General features: G+C 53.0%; 6 protein-coding genes across 7 annotated transcripts; 2 read left to right on the forward strand and 4 right to left on the reverse strand.

Moving 5' to 3' along the window:
• Positions 1–1,599: 1,599 nt before the first annotated feature.
• PV09_05268 (uncharacterized protein) lies at positions 1,600–5,411 on the forward strand. Its single transcript, XM_016358751.1, has 2 exons — positions 1,600–2,293; positions 2,360–5,411. Exons 1-2 carry the CDS (start codon positions 1,750–1,752, stop codon positions 2,707–2,709), a joined length of 894 nt encoding a protein of 297 aa, XP_016213370.1. The 5' UTR covers positions 1,600–1,749; the 3' UTR covers positions 2,710–5,411.
• On the reverse strand, positions 2,790–4,280 carry PV09_05269 (uncharacterized protein). Its single transcript, XM_016358752.1, has 4 exons — positions 3,982–4,280; positions 3,816–3,895; positions 3,737–3,757; positions 2,790–3,671 (listed from the first exon to the last, which is right to left on the reverse strand). The coding sequence occupies exons 1-4, from the start codon at positions 4,104–4,106 to the stop codon at positions 2,818–2,820; spliced, it is 1,080 nt and encodes a 359-aa protein (XP_016213371.1). The 5' UTR covers positions 4,107–4,280; the 3' UTR covers positions 2,790–2,817.
• Positions 5,412–5,760: 349 nt separating the features above from the next.
• Positions 5,761–9,385, reverse strand: PV09_05270. 2 transcript variants are annotated; one of them, XM_016358754.1, is made up of 5 exons: positions 8,285–9,385; positions 7,840–8,235; positions 7,431–7,785; positions 6,961–7,303; positions 5,761–6,898 (listed from the first exon to the last, which is right to left on the reverse strand). In XM_016358754.1, exons 3-5 carry the CDS (start codon positions 7,561–7,563, stop codon positions 6,292–6,294), a joined length of 1,083 nt encoding a protein of 360 aa, XP_016213373.1. In that variant the 5' UTR covers positions 7,564–7,785; positions 7,840–8,235; positions 8,285–9,385; the 3' UTR covers positions 5,761–6,291. The 2 variants fall into 2 exon arrangements, with proteins under 2 accessions (XP_016213373.1, XP_016213372.1); XM_016358753.1 differs by having other exon boundaries at positions 7,840–9,385.
• Positions 9,386–13,503: 4,118 nt separating this feature from the next.
• Positions 13,504–14,366, forward strand: PV09_05271 (uncharacterized protein; the record flags this gene model as incomplete). Its single annotated transcript, XM_016358755.1, has 1 exon — positions 13,504–14,366. The coding sequence occupies one exon, from the start codon at positions 13,504–13,506 to the stop codon at positions 14,272–14,274; it is 771 nt and encodes a 256-aa protein (XP_016213374.1). The 3' UTR covers positions 14,275–14,366.
• Positions 14,263–16,521, reverse strand: PV09_05272 (tubulin gamma chain; the record flags this gene model as incomplete). Its single annotated transcript, XM_016358756.1, has 4 exons — positions 14,263–15,482; positions 15,622–16,178; positions 16,257–16,297; positions 16,349–16,521. 4 exons carry the CDS (start codon positions 16,519–16,521, stop codon positions 14,718–14,720), a joined length of 1,536 nt encoding a protein of 511 aa, XP_016213375.1. The 3' UTR covers positions 14,263–14,717.
• An 89-nt stretch (positions 16,522–16,610) lies between these two features.
• Positions 16,611–19,922, reverse strand: PV09_05273 (uncharacterized protein). Its single transcript, XM_016358757.1, has 2 exons — positions 18,469–19,922; positions 16,611–18,414 (listed from the first exon to the last, which is right to left on the reverse strand). The coding sequence occupies exons 1-2, from the start codon at positions 19,087–19,089 to the stop codon at positions 16,891–16,893; spliced, it is 2,145 nt and encodes a 714-aa protein (XP_016213376.1). The 5' UTR covers positions 19,090–19,922; the 3' UTR covers positions 16,611–16,890.
• Between the last annotated feature and the right edge of the window lie 1,037 nt (positions 19,923–20,959).

The raw sequence follows: 20,959 nt of genomic DNA on the forward strand, positions 1-20,959 counted from the left end.
CCCTTCTGCTTCATGGGTTTCGCAGGATGCGAGTAGGAGGAGTGATATGCCGTCTTGGAAGAGCAGCAGCCCATGTTCGAAAAAAAAACAAAGACGTTATGAGACCTGTCCAACGTGTCCTTGAACACGGAGAAGAACCAGGGGGGCAGTTGCTGTATTAGCAGACTTTGCGAGGCTTGGTGCGAGATCTTCGCGAGGATGTACTATTTGAGCGTCGAAAACGACGTGGTGAAAGAAAAAAAAAAAAGCGTAGACGTGACCACGAACTGATGGAGTCACTTCTTATGTCTTTAAATGGAGACGGAATCGCACTTCACGGGCTCCCTTCGTCGGGCACGCGTGTCTAAGCTTCGTATTGAAGCCCCAAGCAAGACCATGCGCAGCAAGGCGTTCTTAACGTGACCCGTCATTGCTGGATTGGTGGCTCTCAAGGGGTGCGTTCAAGCGTCTGAGGCTGTGTTTTCTATAGCTGTAACGTCACCCATGACCTAATGTTCCTTTTGATCAAACGCACGGATCAGCACTTTGGTGAATTGTCTGACTCTCGGCCGTTCATCTTGAAGCCTCTAGTGAAGGATGGCATGATTGTACAAGGGATGTTATGGTGCGGTGCAGCTGAAGACTCCAGATACAGATGACGCAAGGTAAAGTATACGTGACATTTGAAAGTAAGGGTTCACATGTCTATATTTAGAGCCTTGCGAGGTTAAAGATCTACAAAATATGGTCTTCCCAGATCTCTCTAACGGGCGACCAACTAGAGCTCGTAGTATTGTAGCCTGTCCACTCTGCTCAAGACGCAAGGCATGATGCATCCATGTCAACTCCTCGTGAAGATTTGCCTTCAGTACAAGCCAACCTGTCGCGCTGGTTCCAACAGCTGGTGGCTTTACTGTTCTAGAAATAAAGCAGGAGTGCTGAACGAAGTTACGATAAGCAACGACGATCCAAGAGCGTTTCACCACTATCGAAATTAGCGGCTTACCTGCAAAGCCTGACGGCTTCTTAAGAAGTACTAAGCTGTGATCACCTGAAGAAATGTATGAATTTCGTGGCTATATCTTCACGGTAGTTACATTCCGGCGAGGGCATCGTTCTATCCTCATCTAGAATAGGAATAATGTTTCCTCGAGCGAATCTGTCCTGACGATGCTCACCACTCCAGGCCAACGTCGCCTCTTAGGCATTCGTAAAGTCATATAGAGCATGTAGGACTTCTGCAAAGCAGCTCGATACCGACCCTGGAGTTTGGGTTGCCTTATAATCGTGTTCATCTTTGAGAATTTTTGCACAAAAGTTAAGTACAACGTGGGCTGCTTGCGTCGGCGCAAATACGACTTCAAAGCTCTATCGTCAGCGGTGACGGCTATACAAAGAGTAACAAACGAAAGGCCATCTGCTCGCAATGTCACACATTCGTTATGCTCCGGGCCTCATTCTCCAAGGTTTGAAGTTGTGGTTACCATTTGACTCGACATGTCCGGACATGTCATATGATCTCATAAGCTCCGTTTCGCGACTCAGTCTCCTTGGCGTGGATCCACACCACAACCAGACCTAGTCTTGGCCCTTCGAAGAATCACATCATTTGACCTCGAGATCACAGCATCACCACAGGACACCCAAACATCACGGTAAGAGCTGTAATTATCAGCCAACGCCCTGGTAAGATATGCTTGGTAGCAACCCAAGTGGGTTATAGGGCCTCGTATCGTTACACATTGTGCATAACAACCCGACGGAAAAGCGATGCAGGCGGAAGCGACAAGGGAACTGTCCAATGGCAGTGCCGTGAATATGGCGCCGGAGCAGCGGTTCGAGCAAGCCTCAGCCGATGGGGCTTCAATCACTGAACCGAGCGGTGAGGACCGACAATCGTATAAATCTCCATCTTCTGGTTCTCGATCCAAGAGCAAGCACACAGAACACGGCATACTGAAGAAGAGTGTTTCCTTCCACGCGGATACACCGGCCTGCAACGAATCAGAGACCATGCATCCAGCGACTTCGATGTCAAGGAATGCGGAAGAGACAGCAGATGAGACGACGAGCATTCTGGCCTCGGAGCGTGGTGGGCCGAGAGATTACGCAACGACGAACCAGACGGCAGCTGGGAGGAGCTCGGCTGTAGACGGACTCCCGAACACGACGAAGAAGAGACGTCAGAGTGCACCGAATGCTGCGTCCCCGTCAGGAGAGACCGCAGAGCCGAGGTGGAAGAAGATGCTTGAGAAGTACGGCAGCGTAGAGTTGGAGAACAAAGGGAGCGTTGCTCGAGATCATCTGGCGCTGGGTAAGTGCAGGAGAGCTCTTCCTCCTCGCCGTGGCTCCGCACACTGACTGACGGCATCGTACACAGAGCGCACTTTCCTCGCCTGGCTTCGCACCTCGCTGTCGTTTGCCAGCATCGGCGTCGCGATCACGCAGCTGTTTCGCCTCAACACCAGCATAAGCGGCAACACGAGCAGCGGCGCCACTCAGCATCTAAGGGAGGTTGGGAAACCCCTTGGGGCCACTTTTATAGGCATAAGCACTGTCATTCTGTTCATTGGGTTTCACCGGTACTTCGAGGGTCAGCACTACGTGATACGGGGCAAGTTCCCGGCGAGTAGAGGCAGCATCGCCCTCGTCGCCATCATTTCTGGAGCGCTCATCATCACAAGCTTAGTCGTCATCCTTGCAATCGGTAGGGGCGAGTTTGAGTCATGACGAGAGCACACATTTGCCATGACACAAAGATAGTGGAATGGGAAAAGTGAGGGGTACATTTAAAGAAAGGGAAACCGTGAGCTTGCTAAATGCAGGGTCAAAAGATCTCTATCTTAGGTCGATGACAGCGCGGCCTTCAAATTTGCCGGCGTGCATGTCGTCGAATATCTGGGTCAGCTCGTCCATCTTCCTGAGCTGATAATGCGTCTTCACACGACCGGCCGCGACAATGTCCAGACTTTCCTTAGCTTCGAGCCGGTTGCCTGTCTTGATCGCCATGATGGACTGCTCCATCATTAACATGGATCCCACGACCGCGCCGGCAATGGGCTTAAGATCACCCTCGGGAACGCCCAAGCAGATCACCTTTCCGCGGAAACCTAGCCAACCAACGGCTTGATCGTACGCGGACTGGTGGCTGACGCACATGAGCACGATGCGCGCACCACCGCCTGTCACTTCGTGCACCTGCGTGGCGAGCCCCGCCGCGTCGAACTTGCTAAAATCAAGGAAAGCCTCTGCACCGAGCGACTTGCAAAACTGCTCCTTTGAGCCACTGTCGATGGCGAGCACGCGCGCACCCATCGCTTTCGCGTACTGGATTCCCAAGTGGCCTAACCCACCGCCTGCGCCGCTAATGAGCACCCAGTCGTTGTACTTCACACCCGCCCTCTTCAGTGCCGTGTACATGGTAATGCCAGCACACATTAGCGGTGCCGCCGCAGCGAGATCCGTGATCTCTGGTGGAATGGGTGTCACGTACTTGGCCCAGGAAATACAGTATTGCTGGAAAGTGCCAGGAGTGTAGAAGCCCGAGACGCGCACGGAGGGGCACGAGGTTTCGCCGCCTTCGAGGCAGATGCTGCAGTTGAGGCATGCGTCGGCCGCATACTTAATACCTACCACCGTCCCTACTGGCGGGGATGTGACACCCGGGCCGAGAGCGACAATTTTGCCGACGCCTAGCGAGTCACATCAGATTTTTGATCACTTTCTCAAAGTATGTCGCTCTTGAAGAAGCAATTACCTTCATGTCCGCCAATCTGGCCTGCAAGCAGAACCGCAAATTAGCCTCTTTAACAACGAACGGCCGTCAAAAAGCGTACCTTGAGGTGTTGGTATAGGGTTGCCTTTGAACGCGTTTGTGCAGAAGCCGTAGTCGGTATGGCAGACGCCTGAGTATTCGCTGCCTCAGTGTCAGCCCTGCCAGCATGGATTCTCAGAGAGCCTATCCAGCTCAATAAACGACATAGCGCAGGAGGGAGCACCGACAGCCTTACAAGGACCTCGCCAGGTCCGGGAGCTGTCACGGGCAGCTCAACGACCTGTGTCTTGGTGGTTCCGGGCTCAGCATAGATGATGGCCTTGTTCTTCAAGGTGGAGTAGTCCAGCGCCATATTTGGGGCTCCTTCGGCTCACTGAAGGCTTTCGTGTCTCTCTTAGCTCTTCCTTCTATTTTCTGCACAGAAGGATTGGTCGTGCCTCAGCAGCGGGACTTGCTAGCGTCTCTGTTGAAGAGAGGCACGGACGGCGGCGGAGGGGCTCGCTCGCGACCAGACAATGTCAGAAACAATCCACAGCGAAGCAGTTTGGTGACCGTCGAAAGGAAGGTGGGGGGAGGGGGAACAAGCCAAAATTGAACCGTTGGTTGGGATTGAGATGCCGGGGGAAAAGGGAAAACGACCACGAGCAGTTGCACTTGTGTGTGAGGACAAGAGAGTTTGCAAAGCGGCTCCGATGGCACGCCAACGCTTTATACGTACAACCGCCTGGCCGGATCGCGGTCCATACACGAAGTCTTCGAGTCGAGTCGAGTGCTTCCTGGGTCACTTCGAGTCGTCCCGTCCGGGCAGGAACGACATGCGGGGTTTAAGCGCGCCGATTCGCTGCGCGGGGGCGGATGCGGCATCCGCACGAGCCAAGGGGGCCCGGCGTCAAGGGTCCAGTACAACAGACTCGGGCAGGACTGCCTCGTTCTTAGGGAACTTCACACTGCACCTCGTGCTAGCAACAGACACGTTTTCACGGAAAAAAGGTAGCACAAACACGCTCTGTCTGTGCAAGATCAGGACATGGCCAACGATGAAACGCCCGTAGATGGTTCGCTCAACGCCTTGTAGATATGCTGTACGTACATCCGATCGAGAGAAAGAGGCTGGCAGCGCAGCTCGATTCTGCCGGCCTTCATTCATGCTCCCAAAACATAACTGATAGCGCTCGAATCGCATTACGCACTGATGCTATGACTGCCATGTGCTTCAACCAATATGTGCACCCCCTCCGTCAGACCTATTCTTGTATGCGCACCTCGCGTCATCTTCCGACTGTCATGGCTGGATAGAAATCTCCCATTCGAGACCGGCCCCACCCCCGCGGTAATACCACAATCGGGTCCACGTTGTCTGAGACAATTTCACATGGGCGGCAACCAGGAGGGGCATCCGTTCTTCTGAGCGGCTTGAGAATAGGGCGAAAAGACTCAAATGCTGGTACATTTCGTGAATGCTCCGTCCTTCCTTCTGCCTGCCACGTCTTCCTCCCATTACACTACGTTGCCTGTCGTGTCAAGAAAAGAAAAACAAGATCGAAAGCCTCCTTTTCATAGTTGTCCCTGTATATAAATGCAATTCAGAGCAGATGAAGAAGAGAAAAGAACGAATACAATGCCGTAAGAGAGTGGTTAAGCAGGAATGAGAGGGGGGGGGGGGGATGAAGGAGGGAATGATAGTAGGAGATTGAACAGCTGATGCTCGTGTCATGTGATGGGAGCTACGAGCAGAACTTGCGAAAGTATAACGGGAAAATACAGCTGACGTCGGAGTAAGCAGGAAGCAAACGAGTTTGCCCACCAACCCCTATCCCTGACGATGAGTTGTAAATCTCGTTCCATCCCCTGCAAATGTAAAGTGGAAGGGGGATTGCCTCTACCTTGTTAGAGAGGCAGTCTTGAGGGGAAAAGAAAGTATGTCGAGATTAAGTACGATGTCGCTTCGCTGCGGAGATTTCGCGTACGCTCCTTCCTTTTTGAAAGCGTCTGAGACTTTCAGACTAAAAAAAAAAAAGAAAAAAAAAACATTAGAGAGACGGCCTCTTCTCGCTCCGTTTATCAGTGTGTCCCAAAAACAACACAATAAGCGGAGAAGCAGAAAGGCAAAGGGAGAGACAAAAAAAAAGCAAACCGAGCTTTTGATCATGGTGGAGAGTTTTTTTGTGTACTTGCGTGTATGTGCGTGCGTGTTTTGTTTCAACCTCGCGATGAGGGATTCAGTCTTACGCATTGATCAATGGCATTTGCTCCCAGTCTTACCCTCAATCTCGCATCATCCCTACTATTGCCATATGCATTGCGTAGAAGAATTGGCGTGGGAAAAATCCCGCCTCTCGAGAATCGCGGAACTGCGAGCGTGGCGTTGTCTTTTACATGCATTTTGAGGGACCGCGGAGCTCGACCGCGAGCACATTCCAATATTCCCGTGACTGAGAATGTTCTAGTTGCACATGAGAGTCTCCGTGCAATGATGGGAGTTAGTATTGCTGTCTCCTTTGGTTTACTCTTTGCGCTTCGGCTGCTCTGCCTTATGGTCATAAGATCAGCTGGTTGAGATTGCGCTGGACGATCATGTCCTGTACGCTGTTCATCGTCTTCTTGAGCAGGTCCGTATCCGTAGCGTTGGTGTAGTGCACGTACACCTCTTTCGTGCTCTGCCGGACAAGTCCCTTGAACTTCTCTGCGAAGAATTCTTGGCTTGCCACAACGTCGTTGGGTTTGCCCTGATAGTCGGGGAAGTAACGGCTGATCGGGCTCATACCCGTGGCCAGCTTCTCGCGAAACAGGTCGATCTTGTTGAGGAAGAGGATGAGCGCCGACTTCTCAAAGTACTTGCTGTTGGCGATGGACTCGAATAACATAAGCGCTTCGTGCATCTGGTTTCCATTGCGGTCCTCGACCAACGCGAGGTCATAACCGCTGATTGCCACGAGGAAGAGCACGACTTGTACATTGTCAAAGACGTGAATCCACTTTTTGCGCTCAGAACGCTGACCTCCGACGTCAAACATGCGGTAAGTCAGATTGCCGAGGTCAAAAACGGTCTCGCTGATGCCGGTAGTGCGTAACCTAGTGCGCAGGATGTCTTGATCCGAGGGAAGATAGTTCGGGACGTAAAGGCGCTCAATGTCCTCGAGGAAGCTGTTGCAGTGAGTCAGCATGTGTACCAATACCCTTCTTTTCCTGACGCAAAGGGAACGCACTATTCCAAATTGTCATGCAGAGCGTACTCGTTGCCCCTCAGCATGGCCATCTGAACGCCCTTGTCGTTCCAAAGGGCTAGGAAGGCCTCCAGTGACTTTGGCGGCAGCGGCTCCTCAGGGCTAATCTCTGGATCTTCTGCGATATATTTCGCCCAGTGAATGTTCCCCTCGTCCTCGAAGCTGGTCTGCTGCTCCTCCATGGCGCCCAAAATTATCTGAAAGGCATTGATGAGATTGTTAAATATGACGCTTCTCCAATTCTTCCGCTCCTGTCTGTTGAAACCGCCTGCGTGTATCAGGCGCATCTGCTTCAGAACTGTGGACTTGCCGCTCTCGCCAGCACCTGTTATTGTTTTCAATCCCACAGGTCAGCCAGATGTATATTTAGACTTGTTTCTCTTCCCTCTCGTGACCTTGGTCACCACAGCGACAGCGACAGCGGGGGCGGGGGTTTGGGGGAGATGACGTACCAAGCAACAAAAGCTTCACTTCGCGCTCTTGCCTCTTCTTGTCCAAACGCAATTGCTTTTCGATCTCATCATTCCGCCTTTTGGACTCCGGCGGTCCAGATTTCTTTCCGAAGCACATTATTGCTGGTGCCATGAACGCAGACAGACGTCTTTGCGAACGCTAGAGAGGCAATGGACGAGGCCTTATGACATGTGCACCGTCCAAGTCCAAGGGAGCGTGCGTTATGCGCGCGGCGATATGCGCAAGGGTCGAAGCGGCAGGTGGTATGTAGTTTAAGGTATGCGGATCACGCTTTGGAAAAGTCTATGCTGCCGAAGAGGTCTCACGATGTTCGGGACCTGGTCGTGCCCCAAGCTAAACTGTGTCAGCAGCCAAGTCCAGAGCTCAATGGACAACGTCTCGCCTTACCAGCGCAATTGCAGAACCGAAGCAGTGATGGCGGGGGACGCAGAGGAGCGCACGTGCGTCGGATGGCGCAGTCCGAGCTACGACGAAGGCACAGTGCAAGAGGGTATATGGAGTGTATGTATGTGTGTTCGTGTACGTATATGTGGCTTTTTTTTTCCCTTAAGAGTGCAGCAGGGCGAGGTTCAGGCGCCGTGTCAACGCGAGCGGCGTGGGCTCAGATTGTTCGATCTGAACGAAACGAGGTCAAGATGCTCGCGGTGAGCTTGCCCGACCGCAGTTGGGACCAGCACACAATCGATACCGCGGTAAGTGTGCGTTTCGTCGCCCGAGATCGAGGCCGCAGCCTTTTCTGCTTCAGGTGGCCGAGGGGGTGCGGAGGGCGCGCGGGTGTTGCAGCTGAAGAATGATGAGCGGGAGCGCTGAAGCAAGAAAAACGGGATCTGACCTAACAATCGCAGAAAAGCTGCGGGAGGAAAGCCAGCGGTCCGAACTAGCAGATCGGACGTTCAAATTAATTTAGAGGATGGTCCGTGGTGAAACAAGGATGCCTGGAGCGTCGTTACTCGCGTAACTGTCGCAGCAACCCGACCTGACTCTTGTCCGTCTGCTTCTTGTCTCCACGTTCTTATTGCCTTGGGACCTGAAGCAGACGCCACATGGGGCCACGCGATCGCCTAAAGTAGAACTGGGACGGAGAGTGAATAGTCAGAGGACGGGCGGGAGGAATGAACGTCAGAAAGATAGCGGAAGCAGCAGTAGAGTTATAGCAAAGACCTGACAATGCAGAGGGGGGCCAGGGTCTTACTCTCGACCACAAACGCTTTCCCCTCTCAAATGCAGACAGGCTGAGCCCTTGATTTGTTTTTTCTGTGTTCTTTCTCCCCGCTGTTATCGTCCTTTTGGTTTATCTTCCGATAATGTGCTAAATACCCTGTGCGCGCGCGCCGATTACGCTTCTGACGCCAAGCTGTCTTCGCTCCTGTTGTGGCAGCAAGGCTGGTATTTTTTGGTTGGTTGGTTGGTTTTTTTTTTGGAGGGGGGGAATGGAAAACGCTCCGCAAATTTATCAATATGAGAAGTGATACTGTAAGAGGGTAACGGGAGCTAGGCGCGAGCTTATTTGTGCAGAAAGACCGGTAAAATAGTCACACGCTCTGAGGCAAAGCAAAGAGGTCTAATAAAGCGGCTGTTTTATGGCTAAGGGTCTGACGGCGGGGAGAGTGGGTGGGATGTTAAGAAGCGATAGGATGGTGATAGAGGAAATGCCCAACAGAGCCGACAGAAGCAGGACCACCAGCCAGACAAGCAACAGAGAGGCCCAACAATGGCAAAGGTGGAACAGGGTTTGGCAACCACAGTGGAGGAGGAATGGGCGAGTGAGGTAATGTATGATGTGAAGATTACTAGGGCAGGGGACCTTGCGCCAGACAGCCGGTGCGCGGTGCCTCCCGCCTGACAGGCTGACAGCGAGAACAACCGCGCATGGTATATGAACTCTCACAAGAGCACCCGGCAGGGAGAAGGAGACACGGCCGCTCTGCAGAGGGGGAGGGGGAACGCTGAGGGAAACAGGATCCAGACCCGGATGCCGAGTTGGAAGTTGTTGATCAAGGATAGCTTTACACAGCACATGAGGCGACATGGTGCGTGTCCAGCAGTGGTAGACGAGTAGGAGGGGCCGCAGCAGAAGAGCAACGGAGAGGTTCAGTATGCTAGTCCTAGTCAAGCCTGCCGGAGCCTCCCATGGTGCCATCTCGGGCAGCACTCCCGTAGCAACGGCCTTATTTTCATCATTGCAATCTCTCAGACCACCATCACAACTGCTGCTGCTGCTGCCAGATGTGGGTTTGTGGGTCCCACTCGGCAGCAACGTCTGATTGGGTTGATGATGGTGTTTTCGGACATGACTGTGATCGCGAATGCGATCGTGGGTTGAAGCAGGAACAAGCGCGCAGCGCGAAGGAAAAGCAGCAAGCGGCAGACACCAGCGGTAGCTAAAGGAGCAGAGCATCGTGAATAAGCAGCAGCAAGAGCAGCGGCCAGTGGCTGGGCTTCCCAGCCGAGGAGAAACGCTAGCGAGGATCGGCCATGGCACTAAGAGCTTTCAGATGCGACGAACATCGGGCTTGCAGGAGCAGCAGCAAACAGCAGTGGCAGTGGTGGTGGTAGCAGCCGTGGCAGCCGTGGCCGTAGCGGCTGTGGCAGCAGAACAGCACCGAGTTAGAGCAAACTTTTCTGGGGAAAAACGGGCGGAGCAAGGGTGGCGTGTGTCGGGGTGGTCTGATTGGGCGGGTCTGAGCAGTCCCCAGGCCCGCGGTGCGAGGCCGAGCCTGCCGGATGACTCGCGTGTCGTCGCGCAAGACGGGGAACTCCTTTCTCTGCGTGGCCCCTCCCCCGCTGCTGTGATGATAGCACTGATCTGGTCTAGGAAACAGATTAGGAAAAAAAGAAGACGCAGCAGGGCCAGAACAACTGGAACAGTATTGTGAGCATCACGATGCTGGCATTGGCATGGAGTGAGAGACAAGCAAGAATGGAACTGAACCCACCTCGTAGCGAAGGCCAAGGGAGCCCGCCGACGTCTCACAGGTGCCCGCTCCACCAACCCCCGTGGCGGCGCGGCCCAACTGGCTTTGTGTTAGCGGGCGCGCACTGTGGATGCGCCTACTCTTCGAAACGTCGCCCCGGTCCCTTGTGGCCGGTCCCAGTGATCCCTTCTCATGCATCCGCGCTGCGCGTACCAGCTTTTGCATGCACGATAGGATTCATGCGCAAGATCAAAAAAATTATTATGCCCTTTGTCCAACATGTCGTTCGTTGCTTCGTCCTCCTAATTTTCTTCCGCGTTTCATCCAGATGCTGCGCGGGAGTTGGTCCGTGAGACTGCATTTCGAACTCAACCTCGTCCTATTTTCGTCTCTCGTGTCGAATAAATCTCAGCGTTCGCGCTTAGCGCATCGATGTTCTCGAGTCTGGTGGCTTCAACCTGCCCCACCACGGCTATGTACCACGAACTGTCTCGAATCATGCGTGAATCTTTGTCGTGCAGCACACTAACCAGAGCCAATCTGTTCCAGTTCCTCGACGATGAGGCTTTCTCTCACTTGTATTATTGAACGGGCCATGTTTCTGAGCATCGTTTGCACACTGCGCACACACACACACACACACACACACACATCAGCTCCCTCTGGTCACCTTGCGTCTGATGCCTTCGAGATGGCGAACTCTGCCCGTTTCCCCGTTGTCCCTCAACGTTGCTTTTCTCTGCACGAATCAGTGCTTCGCATCGAGCTTCTGGCCCAGCGAATCTACGTAGAGTATGAAGGAACAGAATACGCTTCCAACCAGAACATACACCCCTTGTTGAGGACTGCACACGATTCCAGTCTTTCTTGGTCAAAGCAGATGACGCGTTGCTGTTGCCGAATCCGAGCACTTCTCAGACGGCCACTCAGATAGCCGAACCCATTCTTCGGCTATATTGATGGAAGTTTCCTCGCTTTGGCCACGCTTTGCGCAAGTCAATAATAGCGGTAGTCTGGTCCGTCTCATTGATTTTCCGTGCATGATTGCTGTCTGCCCCGCCATCAGAGCGGAAACGTTGCCTAAACCCTGGCGTCGGGCTATAATACGGTCCTGGTGGCTATATTAGGGCGTGCCCTAGAGCCGGACGGCACTGAAGCTAACTGCAATCCGGTCCCAAGCGCCAACTAATGTGCTACAGAGCTGTGCTCTTTTGGGCCTTGAATTGATTTGCCTGCTGGCCTTTTGACGTAGACGCGAAAACAGTGCCCACCTTTCGGCGCGGTCCTAGACATCGGCTCTCCCTCGCTTCTCATGCTTAATATTTTGATCGACATGCAGCAACGCTTTGACGTTCTTCCATGTACCGTGACAGCCTGCTCGTGGGCGCTGAGACGGTTCTTCCGTACACGTGGATGACGTCCCGGTACAGGCTTCTGATAACCCCGAGCAATCCCAAGACGAAACCTCACCTCGCTCGTCAGCGTGTCGTCGGGTTTGTGGCGTTTTTTTTTTCTTCGCTTCGCGTTTTCTCCGTGCTTAGCTACTCTCGCGAAAGAAGTCTCTCACCTATCTTGATAGCGGCACAAACAGAACCTTCCTTTGCCTAGCTAGCCGAAGCGCTGACCTCATGACATCAATAGCAGCTAGGCGATGGATTTGCGCTTTATGCGTGCTTGATGCATCAACTTCAAGACACATTACGCCAAATCGCGTTGGTCCTCACTCATGGCAATAAATCGTGTGTTTCAATTTCTTTTTGCTCTTTCATGATCAGTCACGCTGTATAAGCTTCACTGCAAAGCTTCATGAAGGCCTTCAAGCGTCCGTGAGCAATCTTTGCTCGACTTGTATCTTGTAGGGCCCTCAAGCAACGCCATTTGGATATTTTTTGAACAATGGCGAAACAACCGACTATGTGGGTAACGTGTATCAGATCAGGGATAGGCTTGCTTCTGCCGAAATCAGACTAACAAGGTGATCGGCGCATTCCAGTGCCCATGGCGTCTTTACGGTTAAAGTGGCGATGCCATATGGCATTTTACGTGCCCAAGAGTGCCTTTTTTAAGGTTAGAAATGAGAAACTCAGAATCTGAATTGCTCATTGTCCGAGGTCTAGGCTTTGTCGTTGGCGTGTCCGCTTAATTTTCTGACGACGGAGAAGGCCGCTTGGACCAAGTTGTGCTATTTTCTCGAATTAAGCTTCTCTTCTTCCCTTCCTACGTGTTCGAGCTCTTCTCTATGTGCAACCGAACTTCCTCTCCCCTCTTACTCTCTTCAGAAGCTTCTAGCAAAACAAGTCACGCGTGCTTAGCCCCTCGGGTTTCACCTTTCGCTTCCATGTGAAATAAGTCTGGACATACTGCCTGAGCAAAGCTTACCTCCATGCATGAAGCTTAGCAGCGGATATATTCGGGTCGGCCTCATATGTGAACTCTGAGTATTTGCTCTGTCAACATTTAGCCTTTTCGCTTATGAAGAGGCTACACAAGGAGCATGGAAATTCCCGATGACAATTGAAAGTTGAATTGGGAGGGCTGCGCGAATAGAGAGGGTTGGGAAGAGAATCACGGCGATGTGTAGCCAGTATATTGAACGCCAATGGTTCATATCAAGACTCGATACGTCTCGTGATCGAAGATACGGACGACCATCCTGAACTGCACTTGCCATATTCGTCTGTCGATGCTGCATTTCTGGCTGTCACTACGTACGATCGCACCTTCCGTTCCCTCCAAGCCAGACTCACATCAACCAAAACCTCGAATTCATTTCCTGGCACCGTCGCCCCTTGATGTTATCGTATTCGGCTATGCCCCCGTGTCGCTAAGGTACTTTCATCTCGCACCGTCCTCAATGCCCCGAAAGCTCGCATCCGAAGTCCAAAAAGTTTTTTTTTTTCGTCTAATCGAACGACCCTAGCTCTTGTGGATCCGAGAAGGAGAATTAGGTGCCCTCGGTGTCGATCATCTGCATTGCAGTGGTCTGCTGGCCTTTGCTTCTGGCTCTTGCTGCTTTGGGTAGTCAACAACAACGCGGGCCGGCCGGAACGTTCGTGTGTGTACTTTGTGAGAGAACGGGAGGGTGAGGAAGGGCAGCGTGACCAAATTCGGCGACCTGGGACTGTGAACCAGCGCCATGCAGGTTCCAGAGCTAGCAGAACGGCCTGGACCAAAGGGGTTTCAGCAGGGCCAGCATGAGCTCGCCGAGGAACGAGGAAAGAGCAACGATTTGGCTGCGGAAAATGCTCGTCTTACGTTCCAACTGCAAGTCATGAAGAAAGCGTACGAGGCCGAGAAAATGCAGCTATGCCAGCAGGCTGCGGCAGACAAGATGGCGCGGGAGCGTCTCGAGCAGGACATCCTCCGTCTAACAAACAAGCTTTTGGTCGCTGAGAAGCAGGTCAGGGCCTTCACTACAGCGAATACGACCAGCGCTCAGCCAAAAACCGGCCCACAAAAATCATCTGAAGCACTGGCTTCAAGAAATTGCCACCCGTTCCATGCTGAAGCTTGCAAGGAGAAACCGGGAGATAGTGTCCACGTAGCCGAGCCGATTGAGTGTCCGATGGCGCCGAACCCGAACTCGCCATCTGTCGAAGCCAAGAAATACAGGCGGCGTGTGAAGCAGCTGGAGGGCCAGCTGAAGCTCTACAGGCTACTTGTGGAGGGTGGAAGTGTGCTTCGCTCTACAGCAGCAATTGAGGACAAGCTAATGGATGCTGGCTTGCACAAAAAGGCACCTCTCAGAAGCTACGTCTCCTCAGACTATTATAACTATGTGCAAGGTCGTACCGCTTATGCAGCAACGGGTGTCTCCGTGATCAAATTGTCGACGATGGCTGGTACCGCACTTAGTCAACCTATAGTCGATCCGGAGGGGATCATCTGGGAAGAAATCGCATGGTGAGACGCATGTGATGAACGTAGCTGACCTTAGGACCACGTCGATTTGCATATGACAATTGCAATTTTACATTGCCGGACCGCCCTCAGTAAGAGAGCGAGAATTGGCTGTATGTTAGATCAAAGAGCAAAGATCCCAAAAGGTATAAGTAAGAAGCGCGAAAGGATGTACACCAGTGCTTGGTATGAATGATAACATGGGCGACACGGCATCGAAAGTCAGACATGTAGATCAGTAACTGAGCCGGAGGGACGGCACGTTCTGAGTATGTCCGCTGCTTGCTCCATCAAAGACATACGCCAGTATTTACGAGCCATATGTCATCAGTGAATGAAAAAGAAAATCCTATGATATGTCATGCTGTCATGCCTTGTTCCGATTTGAAAAACCCCCCATCCCATTTTCCTAAGAACGCCACTCATCCATGCTTACATGACGTAGCGCGTTCATGACTCTGCCCCCCCGCCTCCGACATCTCTGGTCAGATAGTCTTCTCTCTCCGCACTCTCGTACTCCTCCACGCACTCCATGACCACGGCCCTCGCCTCGTCGAACTCGCCCAGCCCATCCTCGAAGCACCTCTCGCGCTTGTACTGCTCGAGGAACGCGTTGCGCTTCCTCAGCCTGTCGTACTGCATGACGATTCTCCTGAACAGCGTGGCGATGCCCGTGTGGTTTGCTATCATCAAGCCGGAGACGCGGTGCGGTGTCGGGATGTAAGGCGACTTGCGGGTCAGCGCGACCTGGATGGAGGCTGGACCCCAAGGGATGAAGGAGGCGAGGTTTCGCTCGCGGATGCGGAGCAGCGACTTGTGGACGTCGGTCGGGTCCGCCTCGCCCTGGATGATGTCCAAGACGGAGATGTAGCAGGACGACTTACGGGGCGCCATCGTCACCATCCGGTTTTTGGGCTGAAGCAACCGGCGCATGACGTCCAAGACCGTCGTTTTGCGCACTGTTTTGACGTTACCTTCAACAGAGGTGGAGGTGAAGGGTGTGTACGATGTCATAAGGTAGTGACATCGCGGTGTGGGGATCAGAGACGCGACGATGGAGCACAGGTCGTTGTGCATGTAGCCTGGGTACCTTAGCGGCGTCGTGGAGGCCGACATAGCCGTGGACACGAGCTGGTTTGTCTGCTGGAGAGAAGGCTCTTGAACATGCAGCCGGTCTGCCGCGATGCGGGACAGCGCTCCGTTGTCTAGGACGACCTACAAGTGTCTGGTTAGCTCGGCATATCGAATGCAGTCGGGGGGAGGGGGGAAGGATAGGTGGAAGAAATCAGGGAAGGCGAAGAGATCAGAGAGAGAAAAGGTGAAAGTGCTAGCCACCAGCGAGACGGAAACCTACCACCGCATCCGTGTTTTCTGTCAGCCTGCGCATGGATAGAAGGCTGTTGTACGGGTGCACGACCACGTCCGACGCATTCTGCGTGTCCGGGAACACAGAGTACGTTTGGATCAGCTTCTTGGGGAAGCGGTCGTTCAAGCGCTCCAGCAGGAAGCTTCCCAGCCCGCTGCCAGTGCCACCGGCGATGCTGTGCAGCATCATAAACCCCTCCAGCGAGTCGCTGCCGTCCGCCTCGCGGTCAATCATATCCATGATCTCCTCCTCAATCTGCGACCCCATACTGTACCCCGCCGCCCAGTTGTTGCCTGCGCCCGCGCCCTCCTTGTGTATGTACACGTTCTCCGGGTTGTATATATTCTTATAAGGCCCGTTCTGTATTCCATTGATGACGCGCGGCTCGAGGTCCAGAAGGATGGCGCGTGGAATGTACCGCGTGTCATCGGACTGGTAGAAGAAGACGTCCTTTCGGTCGCCGCCCTCGGTCGCAAAGTCCTCGAGGTTCCCGTCTTGGTTTATACCGTGCTCGCGACATAGCTGCTGCCAGAACTCGCTGCCCACTGCGTTTTTGCCTCGTCTTTTAGCATACTTGGGTCTCCGATGTTGGGCAGCATTGGGGAGATGTTATGGCTACTGACCACTGTTGCCGCACTGGCCTGCCTGGAGAGTTATGATTTCGCTAGAAAGAGTGTTAGATGTTAACTAAATTCGGAGACATGGGAGTTGATACCGTGGCATCGTGAATGGCGCATTGGTTGTCGCATTTGAGGATAATGTTAGTGGGGTGCGACGGCGGAGACGCGCTTCGCGTGTTGACGGGCTCTGGGTATTAAAATCTTCAGGGTCCAATTTGAGCAACTGTACCCAGCACGTGACAGCCTTGTCTTGAGCCTTGTGGAGCATCATCATTCATTCTTCGGCAGCATGCGTGTACACTTTGGCCTGATGCGGGGAAATGCTGCACAGCATTGAGAGGAGGGCAAGTAGTTGAGATTTTCTGGAATCGATTGCTTGTTCAATTTGATCTCGTACGTATTACAATAACACTGGTCAATTGCCTCCAGATAGGTCAAAGGTACGCCTCAATAAGCTTCCCAGTTTCGAGTCTTGCTCGTATTATTACAAAAACTGCTCCAGTCGTTGGTGTGGGGGTATCTAGACAAATACACATAATAACGCTGTATCATGTGCCTTCCAGCCTTGTATCTACCACTCCTCACGCTGCTTATCCAGTAAGAATGGAGTCAACAACAAGCAACTGATCAGTAGCTTCTAAAACATGTCTCCTTCAACAGTGCTGCCCCACTGCCTGCTTTGCTCTTCACGTGGCGTCGTCCACTGCTCTTGTGGGCTGAGTCTTGGCGCATCCCCTTCCGCGTCACTGCTATCGTATCCACTGAACCTGCTCCTCTCGTTAACATCGAATCCAAAGGCTTTTACCGACGATCCACCGGGACTGCTCCCATTCGTCTGCATATAAGCAGATTGTTTGCGCAACTGCGCTACCATGGCACTTAGATCAATCACGTCATTGCGAAGCTGTGCAACTTGCGTCTCAAGCGCCTTACGAATTTGCCGCTCATATCGGAGGGCGTTATAGAGGGGTACAAAATGCTCCTGTAATGCGTTCTGGGTGACGTATTGCGTGTTTGGGACTGATGGAGACGATGATTGTGGTGCGGACTGCACACTTGAGGGGCCGGCAGAGTAGTGTCCAAGAGGTTGGAGAGTCGTCGTTGAGGAGACGTAGCTGTGTTGATAGGACCCCTTGGACGGCGAGGGCGATGGTACAGCACGAGACGGCTGTGCAAAACGCATAGAGGGGTTCTTCTGTGGTCCCTCCATCACAGATTCATTTTCGGTGTAAGCCTGCCGTCCAGAAGCAGGTGCTTGAAAAACAACCTGCGGGGTGTTGGTTCGTGGTGCCGGCTTTAGTGCGAATTCGCGCTCTTTCGGTGCCTCAACCTTTGCAGCGTACTCAGACACGGAAACGGATAACCTGCGCATGCTAGATTCGAGCTGCAGTAATCGCTGCTCTACCAAACCATCGCCTTTATCTGCTGGCGCTAGTTCAGATGCTTCAGAGCCATATTCGATTGGCTCAAGATGTCCCTCGTGAATTGATGATCCTGTTTCTGCAAATACTTCAGAGACCTCTGTTTGCGGCGGCTCGATAGAACTGGCTCTTGGACTAGTAAGGACTGGAGTCTCAAGATCTTCTTGTGGCTGAGTCTTCCGTTCCCTGGCATCGTCTTGTAGCGAAGCGATGTGGCTTGCGCGCCAATATTTGATCTCAGAGCTAAGCCTCCTAACATGCGTATCCTGCGCCTGTTTCTTGGCAAGCTCGTGAAGAGCACCCGCGCTACGTGACCGACGATTCGGATTGGCGATGCTGCCCGAAACAGCAACACCAATTGGCGTGCCGGGCTGCTCGATGCTATCCAGAGGTGAAGTCTCACTCGCAGAGTTAATTGGTGCAAGATCCGTGGTGCTCCACATCTTGTGTAAGACGGTGTTGTCCTCAGGTGAGATGATCATGCTGGATAGGGTTGCTCTGCGCCGATGCACCTTCGGACTCGTCTCGAAAGACAGGTAGTTGGCAATCCTTCGTTCTTTTGATGGTGACTCAGGCTGGGGAGCGTTGACGTTCATTGGAAACGGGAGCATTTGTTGAACGGGAGTACTGCGGACGTCAAGCTCATCTTCGTTGAGTGTTTGTCTCGCATTTTGACTACTGATGCTACGGCCTGGCTGGATGGCTGACGGTGTCTTCGATCTTGAACCAGGCAGAGGGTCCTACTGCAGTAAGCGCCTGAAAGGCAACAAATGAAGAAAGAAAAAATGCCTTACGCTTCGAGAATATTCATGCTTCACTGTTGACCGTGAGGGCGGTGGTGAAATATGCTTTGACTGCGTCTTCTTCTTGCGGCCAAAGACGCTTCGCAAAACTGTCCTCAACGTGCCACTTCGGCGTGCTCTCTTCTTCTCCGCGGCAGTTTGTCTGGGACTGTCCATGTCGTCTTCCACAAAGATGCTTCGTTTGTGCTCTGACTTCTGATCCAGAGATTCAGCCGGGGCGTATGAAACCCGCGACTCTATGGTCTCACGGATAGCATTTGGTGGTGGCAATTGCGCTTGGCTTACGGTTGGCCCATCTCCAGATATTCTAACAACAGATGTGGGTTCATCGGTGGATATAGCCAGGCCATGGATCTTGTCTCCCTCCTCCGTTTCTTTAGTTGATGTTTCAACAGCAGGTCCTTGCGGTTCCACAGCGGCTGCGGCGGGCTGCGAGTTCGAGGGCACACCTTCGACCCACAGAATGGGCTCGCTGATTTTGACCGTTCCCCGTCGAATTGCAGCTGCCACTATGCTCTTCCTTTGCTGCGTGACCTCATCATTCTTGTTGTTTAAGCCATCCTCCTGTGCGACCATGATGAAATGAAGCTGCAGAGAATCGGGTAGACGCATGCGCCACTTTGAACTGAACTAGCACATGCAAAACACACACACACACATACACAGCAAATTTTTCTCAAATGCTGTAGGTCCTGGTAAGAAAGCAGTGTAACAAAAAAGGTGGTTGGAGTGTTGTCTAGAAGAAGAACATGGTCAACGAAAGAGGTCGCTTCTTCGCCCTCCTATGTCGACTGATTGCGTTGCGCATATATCCTGTTATTTCCTTCGTGGAATTACGAAGTTCCCTATCTTCAAACTGGCACTGAAATTAATGGGGGAACCAACCGGAACCGGTGGTAAAGAGAACGATTGCTATGCGATTTGCGGTCAACCAGCAATCAAACATGCGCGTTGCACAAGTGGTTGAAACGAGGCACGCTGTAAATGATACGAGTCAAGAACTTGATAAATGGAGCAATTATAAACAAGAAGACAGTCGCTCTCGCCGGGCTCCGGAGAGAGGGTTTGGAAGGGAAAAAGAAAGAAGTGATAGGTCAGATGGAAGTGTATGGACAAGAGTCCAACAGCATGACGGAATGTGAGGAAGCCCTGAGATTGTAGATCGCGGGGTTGCACTGACTTAAGACGACGCATAAGATGGGCAATGACGGGCAGGGCATTCGCAGGAGGGAAAAAGAAAGCAAGACGAAAGAGCGAGCAGGCAAAGGTAGTCCAGAGTCTAGCCTGCAAGCCATCGACCGCAATCGAGGACGGTGGGCACCCTCAGCACACAGAAAGTAGCAGGTGGTCCCAGGATGGAATCTGTAACGATTTGGCAGCGGCAGACCTCGTGCTGGACAGGCTTGTGTGGTGGGCTACCGATGCGGGACCTGGCTTGGATCCGTTTCATGTCCTACATGGAGATCACAAGGCTTGTCAAGAGACCAATTTTGGGGACGACGAAGCCTTGTTCTGGTAACGCGTCCATGGCCGTGGCGTGCATCGTTCTTATCGTGGCGTGCACGAACCGGGGATTGGCTTTGTTCGTCGATGTGTCTGCCCCTGAGCACAGAATGAGCTGTGCGTGTGTGCAGCTTCGCACTGGTGTCTGCCCCCGTCGCCGCCGTCGCCGCACGCGAAAAATCCGATCTCTTTGGATCGTGGATGTGTGTGCCGCTGCTACATAATCTGTAGCGAGTCGGTTTTCGCCGGAGCCAAAGAGGGGGCTTCTTTTGTTTTGTTTTGTTTCCTCCCGCACCTCTGACCGCCCTTGATGTAGCAGGTCGGTCGGGCTCGTCGAAGAGAACAGCCAGACGCTCGATTTCTCCTTGCTGCATGGCATCTCTAAGCGTAGGCGTCTTTTGCTCCGCACCCGTGCGCGAACGCTGGTCGGGCCATCGGCAAGCTCCTTAGAGGCTTGCACCACGAGAGATGGCTGCAAAGCACAAGTCACCCGCGGCTCTCTTATCGATATTACATTCAATAGACTCGCCGTCCTTTTGGGGCAAGCCTGAGAGCTTTTGGGCACTGGTGCTGCGCCGCGTCACCACTATCTGTGATTTCAGCGGGCAGAGATAGCAAGCAGCGATCAGATGAGGATGTGCCAGGTCAGATACACATTCCCTCCACCAAGGGGGGAGGTTTCCCGGAGGAGATCTCCCGGCCGGCAGCTCGTAAACAATTGCTCCGGATTGCTTTTCAACTCACGTCGTTGGCTCGGCTGTGAAGCGAAAATGGGTGTGGCGTGAAAGGGGCATCGTCTGCATGCTGGTCTTGCACCCTCCATGCAAGTGTTATACCCCCCGCTCCAACCACCGTCAAAGAATCTTTTGACACCTCCGTCATTTGAGACCTTGCAGCGAAGGCGATTCAGCGCTTTGCAGACCACACGTCGCCGCTAGCATGGGCTGTCTCCATCTCACCTGGAGGAGCACGGCGCAAG

Source organism: Verruconis gallopava (assembly GCF_000836295.1).
Source record: "Verruconis gallopava strain CBS 43764 unplaced genomic scaffold supercont1.16, whole genome shotgun sequence".
Taxonomy (NCBI): domain Eukaryota; kingdom Fungi; phylum Ascomycota; class Dothideomycetes; order Venturiales; family Sympoventuriaceae; genus Verruconis; species Verruconis gallopava.